The 19,184-nt window shown below is 41.2% G+C and overlaps 1 protein-coding gene across 1 annotated transcript; it reads left to right on the plus strand.

Moving 5' to 3' along the window:
- Window positions 1-5,056: 5,056 nt before the first annotated feature.
- sh2b1 (SH2B adaptor protein 1) lies at window positions 5,057-18,823 on the plus strand. Its single transcript, XM_079456308.1, has 10 exons — window positions 5,057-5,409; window positions 6,549-8,608; window positions 8,737-8,838; window positions 8,940-9,031; window positions 9,125-9,210; window positions 9,434-9,586; window positions 10,029-10,240; window positions 12,832-13,006; window positions 17,464-17,554; window positions 18,668-18,823. The coding sequence occupies exons 2-10, from the start codon at window positions 6,923-6,925 to the stop codon at window positions 18,687-18,689; spliced, it is 2,619 nt and encodes an 872-aa protein (XP_079312434.1). The 5' UTR covers window positions 5,057-5,409; window positions 6,549-6,922; the 3' UTR covers window positions 18,690-18,823.
- The last annotated feature ends 361 nt before the right edge of the window (window positions 18,824-19,184 follow it).

Here is a 19,184-nt window from a genome sequence, read left to right on the forward strand (position 1 = left end):
CGAAACTTTATGATTATGAATTTAAGTAGGTACAGTATGTTAAACATATCAAAAGTAAGGATAACATCTTAAGGCTAAAAGTATCTCCTAACTTGCTGATATATGAGAAACTCTTTTCCCTCATAAACAAGGCCATACGGAATCTGCACACTTTTCATGTTAATTCTGCACTAAAATTTGGGAAAAATCTGTAGAGAATTCTGTGGAAAAATAGTTAAAAAATATTTGTACACCTATTAGCCTATGAAAAAGTGATACTAATACTGAAAAACTACATGGCAACATTTGTAGTAACGTAATGACACATTTCGTGTAACTAAATCTGATTACATTTGTTTACAAGTGTCTGTTTTATCTTTACCTGGTGTATCTATGTGTCCACAAGGTGTTAAATTTTAAAACATTAAAATTATAATAAATAAAATTAATTTATAAAAGTACATGAAGTACTAGAAGTCAAATGCCATTATACTGAATGACTGCAATACGACATATGGATATGGTAACAAAAAAATGGTTAAAGAATAGAAAAAAGGCCTTACAGTGTAGATATCAATTGCAGATTCCAATGTAAATAGGTGTAATATTCATGCAGTAATGGGCAAAACCAAAGTTTTCAGACAGATATCTATAAGCTTGTAAGTAAAACCATAAGCTTTTGTCTACATAATTTAGATATATACTGTATATACCTGCATATATTATAGCCACATTAATAACAATTTGCTATTAGCAAATGTAAATGTTCACAACAGAAAGTCTGTATTACGAATGACAGTTCCACACAGTCGCGAAACAACAAAATCCAGTTGTGAAAGATAAAATGTATCACCCGACTGTGCTTGTGATTATCTTCTACAAAAATATCTAATTTAAATAAAGGAGAATATAAAAATATTTTTCACATGTATTACCTTATCTAATGTATTCTATTTTTGAAAATAGATGATATATTGTGAATGCTGGACATTTTGGATTTACAGTATGATTAATTCAGTTCCGCAATGAATGTGGAGATTTACACTAAATGTGCAAATGAAAGTATTTTCTAGATTGTGAAGATTAACAGTTCTTGCTCAGAGAGGAATCTTTCAGATATCAGGGTACTTACATTTTTTTTGACAAATGTAAAATGTTTGAATGTTTGTGTACAATGTCAAGAAACAAAAAAATGCAAGAGTATGGCAAGTGTGGGAACAATAGCTGGTTCTTGTTTCGGAAGACTGCATCTTCCAAAGGTCTCATTTGAAGCCTACTATGTCATAGAGGCTTTGTTGTATAATAAAAGCAGGCAGGACACTCTGTATTCACCCTTCTTGTGCGATCTATTTTCACGAAAACTCGGAGGAAATTTGAGGTGTATCCTTCGTTGCCAGAGATAACCCATAATTCTTAGCTTTGGCCAACGTCTGTTTTTAATAAACGTCAGCAGCTGCAAATTCAATCAAATATGTGGTGTTTAAATATTAACAGTATACAATTTGTGCCACGTTTTTTAATCTAAGCAGGCATAATAAATAGGTTTACAAGTGTTCAATTATTTTGAAACCTTTAACAACAGTAAGGTAATAAAATGGTACATTTGGCATTGTTTGGGGTAGAAAGTTTACATTTTAAAATCATGTAGAAATTAATTTTAAAGAAGAAATTGTAATTCATTTGACAGGTATGCAAGTGCCTGTTTCCTTTTCTGCCAGTATGTCCTACGAAGGACATTTTGTTTAATTTTAAGTTGAGGATTCTCTGTATACCGCATCCTTTAGAGGAGGACACAAGGACACAGCCATCTGAAACGAGACCAATTCTAGAGCAGACCCCTCTGGGTGTCATATAATTATATATTGTGTACATCTTATAGCATTTTAGACACAATCTTAGTATTAGTATCTTAGTATTTAAACCAAAATAATTTGTTTCTTGGTCTAGACTTGGTACCACCTAATGCCAGCTTGTCATTATTCTTAACTCTTAATTCTTAAGACGCTTAACATAATTTTCCAAAGCATTTGTCAATGGAAGGCACTGTATGCAAGTGAAATAAAAAAACAATAAAATCTGGCAGTTCAATGGAAGGCACTGTATGCAAGTGAAATAAAAAAAACAATAAAATCTGGCAGTTCTATTCATATTTATATACCATGTTTCTATCATTTCTGTTTTAAAGAAAACATTAATGGATTGATTCATTAGCTAGAAGTGAAAATTATGCTTTAAAGTCACCATAAAACGGAAATTGGAAAATAATTTGGCAGTTGCTGCACGAATGTAGTTCCTGCTTTGTTCTTGCCCACTCTGGGTCTATCTGGATCGTTCTTCATCTCTGGTGTTTACAAGCAGCATGTGTTTGCACCAGTGTTGGGTTTAACTATTTACGAAGTAATTAGTAGCTGTAATTTAAGTACTTTTAGTAAGGGATTACTCTAGAATTTTCTGCAATTTAATTACAGTTAAAATACGTGATTTAATGTATAATGTCTCATATTTGTAATACTTTGGTCAGTTAATAATACTTTTATGTTAGGAATAATTGACGACAGGAATAATTTTTACAACACGAAATGGAGTCAAACCTTTCGAATAGTTGAACGGACCTGAGTCAATTATTCCGCTTATACCACAGTTACCACACCACAGGACATTGTTCAAATAGTAAATTTTAACATTTGTCATGCTATCGTCTTTTAAATTGCTCTTGATGTTTTGTTACCAAAACAGTGTTCCTCCTATGCCCAAATACTCAAGGACTTAGGAGTGGTTCGCCCAGGATGCATTACGTTTAAAAAACGCATGGAACAGTATGGAAGTTAAATAGTGCAAATCTGCTTGAAGCAACTGACAAAAATGCATTGCATTAAAAGTGCTTGCACTTTAAGGTTCTGCTATTCAACATGGTTGCATATTTAAGTTGTGAATTTTTAAATGGAAACATTTCACACACAGTTTCACTGTTTCAAAATTCAGTAATCAAAAATCAGCTTTTAAATTTCATTCAACTTGTTTAAAAATACAACCTTCAATATTCTACAGACAATTTTCAGTCCATATTATCTCGATTCAGTGGTTCAAATTCGGCTTGAAATTTAAAGTTTCACATTCAGGAATCCCAAGAGAAGCAATAGAGAGCCGATTCCGCCAATGCATGATCTCTCATGCTGCCTGACTGCTTCACTAGCAGGTTGTGCAAGTCGGTTCTGACGAAGACCAAAGCAAGAAATGCAGATACTTTTTATATGCCAGCCACACAGTCCACTCATCTGTTCGGTAAAAGGCATTTATTTGTTCTCACAGAACTCTTCTAATGCATTATCAACATTTTCCAAAATGTTACTGACGCTTGAACTGCCAGCAGTCCGCTCAGACACACACTCGGCCTATTAAGCCTAGTATCTTCGGCACATTATGTTCATTTAAATATTATGCATCAACAGCATTTACAGGACATTTATTGTTGGTCAAATAACTGAGATCTCAACTAACAGCTTATTGACAACTTCTCTGATTTTAACACGCACTCTCCCACTATATTCTTCTGTTTATATGCATATAGCAGCAAGCTCTAAAAACTTTCTTTTTATTTCCTCACATGATCTTGTTTTAATTTGCGACTTTCAAACAATTGCTGGATGTTGTGGAATTGTTCGTTGATTTTTATTTTGTTAAAGAAATTATTCACTTTCAACATAAATTTTCATGATAATTTCCACACCCTGTTGTCATCCAAGATGTTAATATATTTTTTTCTTTAGTCGAAAAGAAATTAAGGTTTTTGATGAAAAAGTAGGTCTATCAAATATAAATATTTGTTAAGCAGCATGAAGAGGAAAACGAACCAGGAGGCTATCTACACAGCGCCCATCATATTGCGCACTTGCACTTTGCACATAGCATCTGGAAACTATATTGTAAGAAACAATAGGTTAAACCTGTAAATAACACATTTACACAATTACATGTTTTTTTGTCTATACTCTTTTCACTTTTTTGTAAATAGTGCAATACTGTTTTCATTTAATTCTAATGTTTTCCCAATCTCAATGTATATTTGCACTATGTTTGCACCATGTGTACACTTTCTTCTGCACTAAGCTCCTGGTTTGCAAATAGAATGCAGCCAGAAACAGTACTTAAAAGCAAGAAATGTATTTGTGGGTTTCCAAAATGATCAAGAATGATGCATGAATAAAAACAACTTCAAATACAATTTTTTTTTAGGAATTCATAAATTATGTGAATTCAGTGTACTTGATAAGACTACAAATAAGGGTTATTAAATCACATTGAAAAAAATGTGTATCTATATCGGTAAATAATTTACAAATGTACAGTATCTGCCATTATTTGTTCGTTATTAAAGGTACAACACATAAACATGACTGATTTCTCAGTGCTTGGCTCTTCTATTATGTACATAGGAAGGAAAACATAGATATAATATCATTTTGTGGGATAGAAGTTTTTTGCAACTGTTCTCTTTGAGACTCGAATGTTTACTGAAAGAAGAAGAAAGTCTTCTAAATGCCTAGGCAGCATACTTAAGTCTAATGAATGTTTATTTGAGGTTTATTGCACATTGGAGCACAAATTCCTTACCTCTTTGATGTAAACAAAAATAAACAGAATGTTCTATTGGCATTGCCGTGTGAAATTCCATGGGTACACACGCTCTGATTTACAGAAAGGGAATTGACAATTTGAACACCATAGACAAAATGTGTAACAGCTGCTCCATAAGAGATTTAAAGAACACCAAATGTATTCGGTTCTCCACAATATTCTGTAAGTTTTGTTCTATTGAGTAAGTATTTTTAAATGTCAAAATGTTTTACACTTTTTAAAACTATACAAGGTCATTTAAAAAATGCTAATCAAGCTTAGGACCAAAGACAATCAAATATGCTTTATCTTCCTCCATAAACCTTTGTAATGAATTTTTTTAAACGCCTTCCATTACTCAGTTTTAAATATTTATAGCCCTTTTCCTCCTCATCTTTTTTCTCCCATTGAAAATCCCCTTTCTCCCACACTCCCTGTCCCCCAACCAACTCCCTCTCCCACTATATCGCGAGAGACTGATTGGGACAGCAGGCAGAGAAATATTCATATACCTGCAACAAGACCAATAGCAAAATCCTCATGCATAAGTAGAGATCAAATAATGAATCAATAAGTTTAGCATCAACAAGGGACAGCTTATCCGGAGAGAAATGAATATTAGTGTTAACATTGGCAGACACACTGTCTGCTTAGCAATACAGCCAGCTAGCTGACCAGCTGCTCAAACTTGGTAACGTTAATTTATTAGCAGAGCTGGGCTAATGTTAGCTAGTTAGCACCACGGGGTATTCGAAACTCAATTTGTCCCTCAACTTCTTTGGTTTTTACACAAGTTGCGTGGTTACGTGCAGAAAGGTGAGTAAATTTAACATTTAATTTCCATTGCACATGCTTGTTAGCAAACTGGCCAACGTGTTTATGAGTTTACGTTCACAAGCTAGCCCGAGTTAGCTCGGTGTGTTGACATTATGAGCGTGAGCGCAAATGACAATTAAACTTAACAACCAGACAGCTAGCTATGTTGACTTGTGTTGCTATGCTTTGTACGATTCCTCAAATCTCGCGATCGTGTAGCAAAAGCAAATGTTAAGCCAGACGACAAGGTCTGTGCTGCTTTTCTACTTACTGTTACGCAGCTAGCAGCATAGGCCTCGAGTTACACGCTAGCCTGAAGATGGTGCGTTATTTTCCGGGCTTATGAGCATCATTTCTGCGTATTCGGTTTATGTACACCGACTCAGTTTTGTGTTCTATGTGGTTTGGTTCGCGTTCAAATGCTCAAATCTCTGCAAGTGTGGGGTTTAGATAGCTCTGTTATGTCAGCACGTTCTTCCTAAATCAGGTGCAAGATTGAGTATGGCAACACATTGTAGTTCAACCAAAACAATACGCGCTCATCACCAGCACTTACCATCGCGAAATAAACGCTGTGATTATACCTTCAACGTTAGTTTATTTATCTGCGTACACCATACAACGTTTAAATGCAATTTTAAACTGCGAAATCTAGAAATGCGGACATTTTATATGTTTTTCGAAAGTGCGTGACGCCTTTTGGATTTAAATAACATATTATCGGATGTAAATTAAGTGATGGTTAAGCAGAAAATAAATCCGTCATCGTTTATTTCCCATCATGTCGTTCAAATCGTGTATACGTATCTTTAATCTGTTGGAAATAAAATGTATTGAGAAATGTTTTTGGGGTTTTGTATAAAAAAATAAGGGTCAATGTTTTTTGGGACCAACATTCTTCAAATATATTTTGTGTTCAAGTCATACGAGTTTGGAAACATAGGAGCGTATAGTGGTTAAAGAATATTTGGGTGAACTATCCCTTTATTGTAGATCCCTGATCACACATGTATATATGCAATATATGCATGTATTCTTATGTATATGTATATAAAACATAATTTTGTGTGTTACATTTGTAGACTGCGTAAATGATTTATTATAACACAAATTGTCATCTTTTTTTCTGTCTTTATCAGTCATTTTAGGTCACGAATCTGTACCTCAGGATCCTTGCAGAACCTTATAAAACACCCAAGGACTAAGACCTGCTGCTCCTGACATTTGTTTTTGCGCACAGCATCTTGTACATACATTTACACATTGTCATGTGTAGAATGTAAATTATTTTAGAACATCAAACTTGTGAATGAGAAGAAATAATATTTTTTAAATGGGGGAAGACAGTTATCAGTCAATTTTAGGTCAAGTATTTAATATTTACGTCTGTTGTAATATAATAGCCCAATGAACAGAGACTACATCCCCCATGCCCACCTAGATCGCATTGATCACATGATCCAACATCCTTGATGATCAGTTGGTCTTGAATTGATCACTCTGTTTTTCAGTCATGAATGGCTCCCTCTTAACTCCGCCCAGTCCCCGGGCTGCGGCTAATTCGTCTCCTCTCCCACCCTCCCCATCTCCCTCCCCTTCTCCTCCATCCCCATCACTGTTGCCCCTCTCCACAAGACCCCCGCCCCTGCCTCCTCCGACTCCTGCTGGTCAGCCCTTGTCATCATTATCTGACACGCCCACACCATCTCCATCTCCCTGTCTTAGCTGGACCGAGTTCTGTGAGCTCCACGCACGGGTAGCCGCCGGTGACTTCGCCCGTCATTTTCGGGCCTTCTTGCAGGAGAACCCGCATTACTCCCCTGATTCTGCTGCTGCTTTCTGTCGCCGCTTCACTGACAGATTTGTTCAACATTTCGAGAGTGAACTCGAGGGGACAGGGGTTGGTAGGGACGGAACAGGAAACTGGGTCGCCCAGTCAGATGCTACATCGCTGGAAGAGGATGCAACATCCCCGTCCTTGCTGCCACCAGAGATCACCACCCCCTGCCCGTCCACTCACATGCGGCCCCCGCCCAAACCTCTTTTGCCCCAACATGGACCGGAGGAAAGCCGCGGTGTGGAAAGATTTCAGAACCCTGCAGCATTTCAGGACTCGTATGCCCATACACAAATTCTTCCCCCTTCCTCCTCATCTTCGTGCTCGTCCTCAATGGGCGGCAATAATGGGCGGAGGGAGGAGAGAGGATTCGCAGTTAAACAGTATCCTCACAATCCATCTGGCTACAAGGACCTGGAAGAAGAAGAGGACAGCTGGACGGGGCCTGTAACTGGAGAGGAGCTGGATGCATATGCTGTAGGGAAGGACAATGAGACAGACGGTGAGGTTTCCACAGAAAGAGCTGATCTCAACCAGTCTCCAACATGCCTCAGCCCATCTGGCACACAAGCAAGCTCTGAGTCAAAAGGCAATGGTACCCCCATGGGGAGTCACTCCAAAAACAAACTGAAAAAGCGTTTTTCTCTACGCAGCGTGGGTCGCAGTGTCAGGGGGAGCGTGCGAGGCATCTTACACTGGCGCAGTTCCTCCAGCGACTCCCCTCAGAACTGCACTTCGGGAAACTCGGCCCCCCTTCCTTCCAGTTACAGCTACACTACAGGCCTGCAAGATGGCAAGAGGAACTCCAGCTCCCAGGCTGTTCCCTCTTCTCTTCCTGTCTCTCTGTCCCTCCCTCTTTCCCTGCCCCACTCTTCATCATCATCGTTGCCTCCATCATCATCCAGCAGTGCAACCTCGCTCTCCTTTTCCGAGGCCCGTGATTGGCGAAGGAGTAACGGAGATGGGGAGAAGGAGAAATGGAGTCACAGGTTGGAGAAGTTGCGACTGTCTCGGTCACCGCCACCCAATCTGTCCACGGCCATATCGCCCTCTGCTTTGCCCCCTAGCAGCGCTGGTGCCCATAGGAAAATGGGCAGGCTGGTCCGGGAGGGAGGAGTGACTGTGTGCTCGTCTTCGGATGAGTTTTCTAGCTCTCTTGGATTCCCTGGGTTCTCGTTTGGGCTGCTGCACCACGGTACAGACAACAGCAACTCTGTTTCAGTGCATCCTTCAGCCATGGGGGGAGCTGTTGGTGGACGGGGGGCGCGTTGGCACAAGTGTCGCCTAGTTTTGAAAGAGCGAGATAAGGACGGAGGGGATGGAGGTCTGGATTATTTCCTGGAGTTTTACATCCCACCTAAGGTAAGGGAATTAATGTCATGTTTCTGAAAACCCATGTTCGGTATACTAGATTTTTTTACTTGAATAAATATATATATGTATATTAAGCTCTACAGACTTGTTTAGATCTTGACATGACTTTTTTGTAGTCCTCAAAGCCCAGATTGACTATCCCATGCTGCTCCATTGTTGATGTTAGAAGCACTACAGCCATAGAGGTGCCAGACAAAGAGAATACCTTCCTTCTGCGAGTATGACAAAGTTCCACTGTTTTTAGTCCTAATCGTGTGAATTCTACAACATTACATTCATTTATCCACACATTTGATCTTGTGTTTTTTTTCTCTTGCAGTTGGAAGGTCAGGTGCAGTACGTGATCGAGACCAGAGATGCAGTTCAGATGAGAGCTTGGCTCAGTGACATCAGAAATGCCATTTGTCTGAGGTAGAACTTGGTTATTAAATAGTGAAACCCCTATAATTATATAATAAACTCAGCAGGAAACCGTTAAATGTGCTTATTGACCCCTCCCATTAGTGAACAAGAGGATGTCGAGGGAGTTTGTGGCAGTGCTCTCACTGACCTCAGCGGAACGCCGGATTTCAGCGACCGTCTGTCTCAAGGTAAGTGGTGTGGTGATGATGTCATCAAGCTGTGGTTAACTGCATGCAGGACAGCTTGTGTAATGGGGCATGCACCCATCTACATGTGTTTGCCCATCTTTGAATGAGTCTAGTTCAAAGTGGTTTGAACCAGGAAGCTGAAATGATCGTTCACAAAACAAATTTGTGTATTGAATATATATACACGTAGAGAATTGATCGGGCGTTTATGTTTTTAATCCAGTGTGCTATGGTGGAGTCGGTGGTTCTCCCCAACTGGAGCCTCTACCTCCTGAGTTACCACCCCGTGCCCCTCTTGACGAATCAGACAATCGATTACTTGGTGGGGGAGGAGCAGGTCTAGGCACGCCTTTTGCTGAAACTCCTGATGCCACAGGTATTATGCTGCATTAAACCATTAACAATGAATGAGTTTTAATGGACACTTGAAATGTAAGTACATATAGATAAAGGCACAGTTCAAGCAAAAAGAAAAAATGTGTCATCATTGCTTCACCCATCTCATTTGAACACCCTATGTGAGGATAATTTAGTGTTATGCAGACTAAAGTCATACAGGCTTGAAATGATATGAGGGTGAAACATTATTGAAAGCATTTTCATTTTTGGGAGAACTATCACTTTAAATTTTTTAAAAAGCTAAGATATATTTATTTTAAATGTACATTTTGTGCATTTCAGGTGCTTTATTCCAAAGTGATTAGAAGTGTATCCGAAAAACATCAGTTTGCGTATTGACTTGAAACCTATTTAATGCTCCACCAGTTGAGCTACAGAAACCAAATCACATTCCCTCACGTTGTTTCTGTGCACCACAGGGTCGTTCCTGTTCTCAGAAGGTTCTGTGTCGGAGACTGTGGAACATCCTCTGAGCGAGTGTCAGTGGTTCCACGGCACACTCTCTCGTCTCAAGGCAGCCCAGCTGGTGCTGGCGGGTGGCATGGCCAGCCATGGGGTGTTCCTGGTCCGGCAAAGTGAGACACGCCGTGGAGAATACGTTCTCACCTTCAACTTCCAGGGCAAGGCAAAGGTAAAGAAGTGCAATCTGTGTGATCAGTTTTTATACTTTTTAGTAAAAGATGTTTAATACTTTTTGCTGTATCGTCGCAATTGATATCCAAACTTTCACTGATATTGGTACATTAGGGTCAGTGTCAAAACAGGGTTGGTAAGGTGAGAACCTTTAAAATCTTTTAAAAACTGGTTTTAAAAGCGTGTATCAGATATTTTAAAATTGAATCAGTGTATTGATGTTGTTTTTTGTAATTGCAGAAAACATTTGCACCATTTGTAATAAAAGTTAAGACTGAAGGTAACTGAAAATGTCAAATGGCGTAAGTGGCAAAGAATGATAAATATTTAACATTTTATCCACCTAGATGGAATGTAAACATACTCATAAAAATGAATAATGTACTTAAAAATATATGAAAGTTATCTCTAATCATGAATTTTTATGTATTTTTTTAACATTTATTGGGAGATATGCTGAAAACAACTTTGTTTTTCTAAATAATCTAGGACAAATCATGTAAAAATGGCTGAAAAACATATTAATACACTAAACTAGATGCTTCAAAACTAAATGTATCATCATAGGATAATAGTTATACTTTTAATATACATATATATATAAATGTACGCTAAAATGTATATTTAACTTAATTAAAATTGAAATTATACAATTTTTTTTATTTAAAAGCTATGTTAGATTTAGTGCTGAATGATTGAGAAAAATCTAATTGCGTTTTTTTTAATCAAAATTGCAATTCTGTATGCGAAATCTTTAAAAGTGTCTTTGCGATTAAGAAATGCAATTAATCGTTCAGCCCTAGTTAGACTGTACCTCAAGCTACGAGGTTTCTCTGAATAACAGCGCTTTTATAGCCGGCTTTAGAGAACTCTGTAAACTGCGTGTCTGTATAAAAGTAACTGATTTTGAGGACGGCACACTTGGAATTACTTGCGAGTGCTCGTCCACAGACAGCGTCACATGGGGTTACCTGGAGTATCTATAGCTATATCCCAAATTACATACTATACACTATGCACTCAACCATCTAGTGTATGAATTTCAGAAGTGTAGTATCGTCCCAAATGTAATACTAAACTGTTTATATTTACCTGAAGTACATCGGTTTCGCAGACGACTGCAAATGACGCAATTACACGGCACATAAAAATCTATTTGTGCATTGTGCATTTAATGTAGTTTTAATCTGTTTTGCCCTGCAATACGTCATCATCAGCCTGAAGCATTATCACTCTGCAGGAGAGTTTTGTTTGAACTGCGTCCGAAAAGTATATATTTAACGGTTTGCAGTGTGACACATTAAAGCAAAATGAAAGGTCTTGTTTTACGTTCTTATGATGATTTTATTGCCAATTATCACTAGCCTGCACTGGTGGTGGGTTCCACATGAAATAACAACTACAAGAAATTCTAAATGTTCAGGTCGCACATGAGTACTTGTTAAAAATGCTTGCGCTGTCTTGAAAGGAGCCCTGCTTGAAAATTGTTCCAAATGGTATTTTAGTTTTTTTTACATATTTAGTTAGCATCATAAATCAGAGATATTTGACTAAATTGGCCCCAAACATAAAGGTTTGTTATAGAAGTCCAATGGTGTAACCACTATTTGAGATTTCAATTTAAAATCAAATTTGACAGGCATGAATGGACACCTATGAAACCTTTGGCCTTGATGGGAAGTTATTTCTAATTTTTTACAATAATGATGAATTATCAAGAGAAAAATTAGCTTCTAACAGAGCTTCTATCACACTACAAGCCATCACGCTCTCTAAGATCTCAAAACTCAGGGCTGTTGATAACACATAGAATAACTAAATCCACCAAAAGGGGTCGAGCTTTCTCATATGTAGCACCTAAACTCTGGAATAGCCTTCCCGATGCTATTCGAGGATCAGACACACTCGCCCAATTTAAATCTAGATTAAAGACACATCTTTTCAGCCAAGCATTCTCTTAATGCAAATATGCTAAATAAACGACCGGGAGACTGCATTTATTAGATATTATTTACTAGAATAATTAATTCTAGTGTTTTAATTCTGTGTTTTATGCAATGTGTTTTATCTCTTTTGTGTTTTTCTTATTTTCCCCTGTAAAGCGGCTTTGGAACAATACACATTGTCAAAAAATTTGACAAGAATATCTGACACACCCTAAAAATGTCAAATTATATAACTTTTTCTAACCTTTGCATGCATCACCAGGTGTTCTTCTCTGTGATTTAATTTCCTGTCACGTCTTCTTGCGTAATATTAACAAAATTGCACCTTAAATGGTGGTTACATCCTCTTGACACTTGATGAATTTGAAAGGAATTAAAACCAGAAATTCAGTCTTAGTCCTCAGAAAAGAGAATGTATGCAAGTAATTTGCTAATTTATTTGGAAATATTAACCCTCTTAAATGTAATTAAACCACAGGGACACAAGAAAATTTTGGTATGATGACATGTATGTGTTCATGTGGAGGGGGTTGCTTATTGTAAATCAGCAGACTGAACACAGTCAGAAGTGGAGAGCAATTTAATACATGTTGTATTTACTCACAAGTTCTGTTTTTCTTTTATTCTGACATTGTTTACCCAGCACTTACGTCTTTCCCTGAATGAGGACGGACAGTGTCGTGTACAGCATCTTTGGTTCCAGTCCATATTCGACATGCTGGAGCATTTCCGTGTGCACCCCATTCCCCTAGAATCTGGGGGGGCCTCTGACGTCACCCTCATCAGCTTTGTGGGTGCTACGAATGTCCGGCAACCAGGTATGAAACAAAGGGCTCGCCTCTGAGGGTGAGAGTTCACAGCGGAGGAAAACGTCTCCGGTTACTTTCGTAACCTCGGTTCCCTGAGAAGCGGGAACGAGACATTGCGGAGACCGCATATGAAACTCCTCCTCTTTTTCACTTTTCCTGAAGTCCTATAGGATAACGCCAGTAAAACTGGCCAATTGTCGCAAGACATGTACAGTATGCAAATACTGACGAGTCTAGACAGTATAAATACAGTGCATGTGACGACAATTCCTCAGAATCTACGATAGAACGTCTGCCCGGAGATAAGCAGCGAACACGGCGTTCTACGCAATGTCTCGTTCACGCTTCTCAGGGAACCGAGGTTACGAAAGTAACCGGAGACGTTCCCTTTCGAGAGCGGTCACTTCGACATTGCGGAGACCACATATGGAACGGTAGTACAATCCTGCCGTGCGAGCTAGCAAAAACACCCCGACAAATGGGATAACACACAAAGTATGTGGAGCAAACAAATCAACCATTCGCGAGGTCGCCCCAAGCGTTAGCAGCTGATTGGCTGAAACCGGCCTATGAACTGCTAGATCACTGAACACACCAATGAACTGCTAGATTGGGCTCTTGACAAATTTGCATATCCAACTCCAACGAACACAGCGGGCTGCGCTGAACAGGGCAGACACCATAGCAGTAGAACCAGCACGGTAACCCGAGCGATATAATAGCGAACATAAGTACACCAAGCACAGTGTAAACAGCAATGCGGCAACAACTGTGTAGCACAATACATTACAAGGTAGAAGATAAAGCGTGATAGCACTCACCGAGAGGACTTGAGACGCCAACGAGAACACATCCAATCTGTAGAACCTGGCGAAGGTGTTCTGTGAAGACCAGCCAGCTGCACAGCATATGTCCTGAATAGATGTGCCCTTAGACCAGGCCCACGAAGAGGCGATAGCCCTAGTCGAATGAGCTCTGATACCGAAGGGGCAGATCTGACCCTGACTCTCGTACGCCAAGGTAATAGCCTCCACCACCCAGTGAGAGAGCCTCTGTTTTGAGACAGCCCAGCCGTTTGTACCCCCACCAAAACAAATAAGAGCTGCTCAGACTGCCGAATCCCGGCCGTGCGATCAATGTAAGCCCGCAAGACCCTTACCGGGCAGACCGCTCTCTGAGCGTTAGTATCCTGCGAGTCTGACGACTCGGAAGACAAAGCGTGCAAGAAATGACCTGTGCTCTAAAAGGGGTAGACATGGACTTTGGCACATAACCCGATTTCGGCCGAAGAGTGACGCTGCAGTCGCTAGGTCCAAACGAATAAAATCAGCACCGACTGAGAGCGCTTGTAAATCCCCTATGCGCTTAGCCGAAGCAAGGGCGAGAAGGAGAACGTTTTTTAGAGTGAGCTCTCTTACAGAAGCCGTGTCCAAAGGCTCGAAAGGGGGAGAAGAGAGAGCCTTCAACACCAGCGCTAAGTCCCAAGGCGGCACCACCAAAGGGGTTCGCGGGGGAAAAGTCTCCTCGCTCCTCTGAGGAAAATCTTGCCGTTCACCTGGGACAACAGGTCTCTCCTGAGGGGAATCCGCCACGGTGGCGCCGTCAACAACTTCCTCAGGTCCGAAAACCATGGTTGATTCGGTCCAAACGGAGCGACAACAATAACCGACACCGTCTCCATGATTTTGCACAGCACTAGGGGTAACATCTTCCCTGGAGGAAACGCGTAAAGCCGAACATCCGTCCAACGCTCCGTCAGCGCGTTGCTCCTTATGGGGGAGTGGATCAGCGAGAAATACAACGGACAGTGTGCGTTCTCGCTTGTCGCGATTAGATCCACTTCCGCCTTCCCGAAGCGTTCCCAAATTAACAGGATTGAGTCGGGATGAAACCTCCATTCCCCGTGCGGAAGACCCTCCCTCGAAAGCATGTCCGCTCCGCGGTTCAGATGACCGGGGATATGCGCTGCTCTGATAGAGAGTATTTGCCGATCTGTCCACAGTAGGAGACCCGCCGCCTGTTTGAAAAGAGCTCCAGAACGGATCCCTCCCTGGCGATTTATGTACGAAACCACGGACATGTTGTCGGTGCGAATCAGAACATGTTTCTGCTCCAGCCTCGACTGGAAAGTATGAACAGCTAGAGACACCGCCTTTAGCTCCAGGCGATTTATGTGCCATTTTCTCAGAGACTGTGACCAAGTCCGGATGCCGGCATGCCCTCGCACACCGCACCCCATCCCGAGGACAACTGGCATCTCGTCACCAGCCCCAGGGGAACTCCCCGACTGAACATGCTCAGGTCGCGCCATGGACTCAGGGCGCTGAGGCAACTGAGTGTAACCGGGACTCGCGCCCGACCCGAGGACCATGCTCTCCATGGAACCCGAGCCTTCAGCCAGAACTGTAGTGGTCGAATGTGCAGAAGACCTAGGCGGCAGACCGCCGACGCCATGAGACCCAAAAGCCTCTGGAACTCCCTCAGGGGAACAGACCGGCCCGGCCTGAGCAAATGTAGAGCTGAAGAGATGGACTCCGTCCGATCTGGGGAGAGGCGAGCGCGCATCTCCACTGAGTCGAAACATACCCCCAGATACGTTATAAACTGACTCGGTGTGAGTTTGCTCTTCTGCACATTCACGCGCAGCCCCAGGGATGTCAAGTCACAAAGCAGCATCCGCGTGTGACCGATTAGCGCCTTCCGAGAGTGGGCTAAAATCAGCCAATCGTCCAGATAATTGAGAATGCGCATTCCGCTCGCTCTGAGAGGGGAAAGTGCCGCGTCCACGCACTTCGAGAATGTGCGCGGCGCTAATGCCAGTCCGAATTGTAGGACAGCAAATTGGTACGCTGAGTCCTCGAATGCGAATCGCAGGAACCTTCGGTGGCGCTTGGCTATCTGAACATGAAAGTACGCATCCTTCAGATCTACGGATACAAACCAGTCCCCGGGACGCACTTGTGCCAGGATCTGTTTTAGAGTTGTCATTCTGAACGCTCTCTTGTGAAGCGCTCAGTTGACGGGTCTCAAGTCCAGAGTCGGATGCAGACCACCATCTCTCTTTGGCACTACAAAATACCGGCTGTAAAACCCGCTTTCCCGCTCGTTCGGAGGGACACGCTCGATCGCTCCTTTCGCGAGCAGGCTGCAGAAAGCATCCTCCGCGTGAGCGAGGCCCAGGCAGGCAATGCAGTGCTCGTGAGTATCCTGCGGGCCAATGGGGCCCGCGCAAAGACGACAGTATGAAGCCATCGGATGCGGTGAAAGAAGTTCTAGTTGCGTCTTCAACAATGGCAGCGTGAAAAAGAAGATTTTGAGGAATTGTCGTCACATGCACTGTATTTATACTGTCTAGACTCGTCAGTATTTGCATACTGTACATGTCTTGCGACAATTGGCCAGTTTTACTGGCGTTATCCTATAGGACTTCAGGAAAAGTGAAAAAGAGGAGGAGTTTCATATGCGGTCTCCGCAATGTCGAAGTGACCGCTCTCGAAAGGGAACTGTAGAGGAACTCCATTTATGGCAGTTATTTGAAAATGTTCTCATAAGAGTGGTGACTGCAGGTGCAACTTACATCTCCCTGAAAACAACTGATAGACTGAAATATGTTAAGATTCTTTGTCGAATGGTCTATTTTTATGTTTTCGCAACACTTGCTAGATTAAAATAAACAGAGTATCAAATATTAAAAAGTTGATTTGCATCTTAATGGATGTTTTGGGGAGATCCTAGGGGCCCCCAAGAAGGACAAAAAGTTGAAAGAAAAGATAACTTTTAGTTTTGCAAACTACTCCTCTTGATTTGAATCCTGGAACTTTGGCACAAAGCTTGTAAGTGGGATGAATCTGGAGTGAATTATGTGTATTTGTATGTGTGCCTATCAAAATCAACATGGTCATTGCATGAGTTGACTAAATGAGGTCACTTCCTGTCACTAGTCATGGCATGCTATTGAAAGGACACACTGTGCAAGAGTCTGTGTTCACGCACACATCCCTCACTGCTGCCAGAGTCTGATGTTGCCTGCCTGAGCATGGCTTTGTAGTTGTATCAATGATTTTTTTCTGTGAATTTTGATTTGAATGTGTGCATGAGTGCCTCCTGATGTATGGCCCCTACAAATCCCTCTCTAAATCTTCAAAGCGTTACTTGGCTCTTTCCTCAAACCCCTGGAACTCTTCTGACACATTTTCTTTTTCACATTGTTAAAACATCTTAATTATTAACATTAATCTCGCCACTGCCTCATTCTTGATTTCATTTCCCATTCCTTTTCCTGACATCCCATTTCTTTCTTCCTCTCATCCCCATTGCTTTATTTATTTATCTCACACACACTAATTCATACATCTGCTCCCCTTCCTTCCTCCCGTCCTGCCTCAGCCTCTGGCCTTCCCCATACTGCATACCAAAGCTCTGATTGGCTTTTTCTGTTGTTGTTTGTCGTTGGGTCATCTTCGCAGGCCGGGAAAGGGCAGGCAGCCGCCCCACAGTCTGTGATGTCATCACCACGCGCCACCCTGACTCTCCATCAACCCCCATCTCTGACTGTGTGTAAGTGAGACCAGATTCAACTGAGAGAGACAGACAGGGTCTGAGAGAGACAGAAAAAGTAGTGGGGATAAAAACAATACTTGTTTGCAGTTGAAAGCCAATCATGACAAAGGTCATACATATAATAGTGAATGGTACAGAAGCAAAAACACTAAGGAAATAATTTGTGACTCATTTAAAAAATATAATAAAAATGTTCACAACCCATTTTTTTTTAAAGTACAGGATAGTCAATGAAAAGAAAAGTTGTGTATTGGGAATTGATTGGACTGTGAAAGTGCATGTTAAAGGAGTAGTTCACACAAAAATGAAAATTCTTTCATTATCTACTCACCATCTTTTCATTTCATACCTGAATGACTTTCTTTCTTCTACAGAACACAAGAGAAAATATTTTGAAGAATGTTGTTAAACAAAGAAACTTAACCAATTTGGTTACCAACAAATTTAACAAAATCTTCCTTATATATATATACACCAAGACCAGGAATGTTGATTAGAACTAGAATAGGATTTATTTCAATTTCACGTTGACTTGGTTTTAAAGAGAAACAGGATGTATAGAATAAGACAGAAAAAGACCACAGATTCCTGTTTAGGTGAGACAGGTCAACTGTTCACGTCAGTGCACATCTGTCTGCTTAACTTCCTCATTCACAGCTGGGTTTCAGTTGCACACATCCATCCTGAAATGTGTGTCGCGGTGTAATGCATTCATTGAACATTCACTCACAATAGCCCGCATCAGTCATAAAACAGAAGTTTTTTTAAATGCCACATGTTATGGACGGTTAGCTCTGTCTCCATATAAACGTGAGGGGGGTCTCATTTTGTCCGTGTGATGACTGATCAGACATTTCTCAATACATGACTCTTTACGCCTGTTTAGTGGAGGCAGGGTGTAAACAGTCTTTGCGCAATGTGTTGACCAATTCCATTACAAGCATGTGTCACAGCTTTATTTGTTTGGTCTCTTCTCTTTGTATTTTACAATGAACACTGCAACTTAAATTTTACAATTAATTCTGTATGCTTTCTCCACCTCATTCCTCTCTCCTCCTCTACTGGACTCTCCTCCTCCTTGTTGCCTCTCTGTCTCCGTTTTCCTCTCAGACTTGACCAGCAGACCCCGTAGTCCCCCCCAGCCACCGCCTCTGCCTCCCGGACGTCCTCCGCCCCCAACCCCACCGCAAGACCGAGGGAGCGAAACCGAGGCCACGGGAGGAGGTGGAGCCAGCAGCGGGGCGGAGGAGTGCGAGGAACGCGATAGGGATCCACCTCTCCTCCAACTGGAAGGGGTGGAGGGTGAAGAGAGGGAAGGAGGGAGGGCAAGAGCCATCGACAACCAGTACTCCTTCTTTTAAGTAGAACGAGGTTGTATACGGAGGATGAAGATGAAAGCCTTTCACAATCAGTATTTTTCCTTTACCCCATGAACTGACTGAGAGTGTTCCAGAGTCTTCAACACTATTGAACAGAGAGAGAGCGAGAGAAGGAGAGAATGTGAGAGACATTCATAAATATAAGCATACGATATCCACGGTACATCATTAAAACACTAAATAGAGGTACTACACTAAAGTAAATTGAGGGTGGATTGTAAAAATCAGCTTTTTCTAATCTGTTCTCC

This window comes from Barbatula barbatula (genome assembly GCF_947034865.1).
Source record: "Barbatula barbatula genome assembly, chromosome: 5".
NCBI classification, from domain to species: domain Eukaryota; kingdom Metazoa; phylum Chordata; class Actinopteri; order Cypriniformes; family Nemacheilidae; genus Barbatula; species Barbatula barbatula.

Excerpts from the sequence above, each read along its gene's own strand:
- sh2b1 (XM_079456308.1), top strand. The coding sequence starts at position 6,923 with ATGAATGGCTCCCTCTTAACTCCGCCCAGTCCCCGGGCTGCGGCTAAT. Across the intron at positions 10,241-12,831 it reads ACTTCCAGGGCAAGGCAAAG|CACTTACGTCTTTCCCTGAA; the intron begins GTAAAGAAGTGC and ends TTGTTTACCCAG. Across the intron at positions 17,555-18,667 it reads ACCCCCATCTCTGACTGTGT|ACTTGACCAGCAGACCCCGT; the intron begins GTAAGTGAGACC and ends TTTTCCTCTCAG.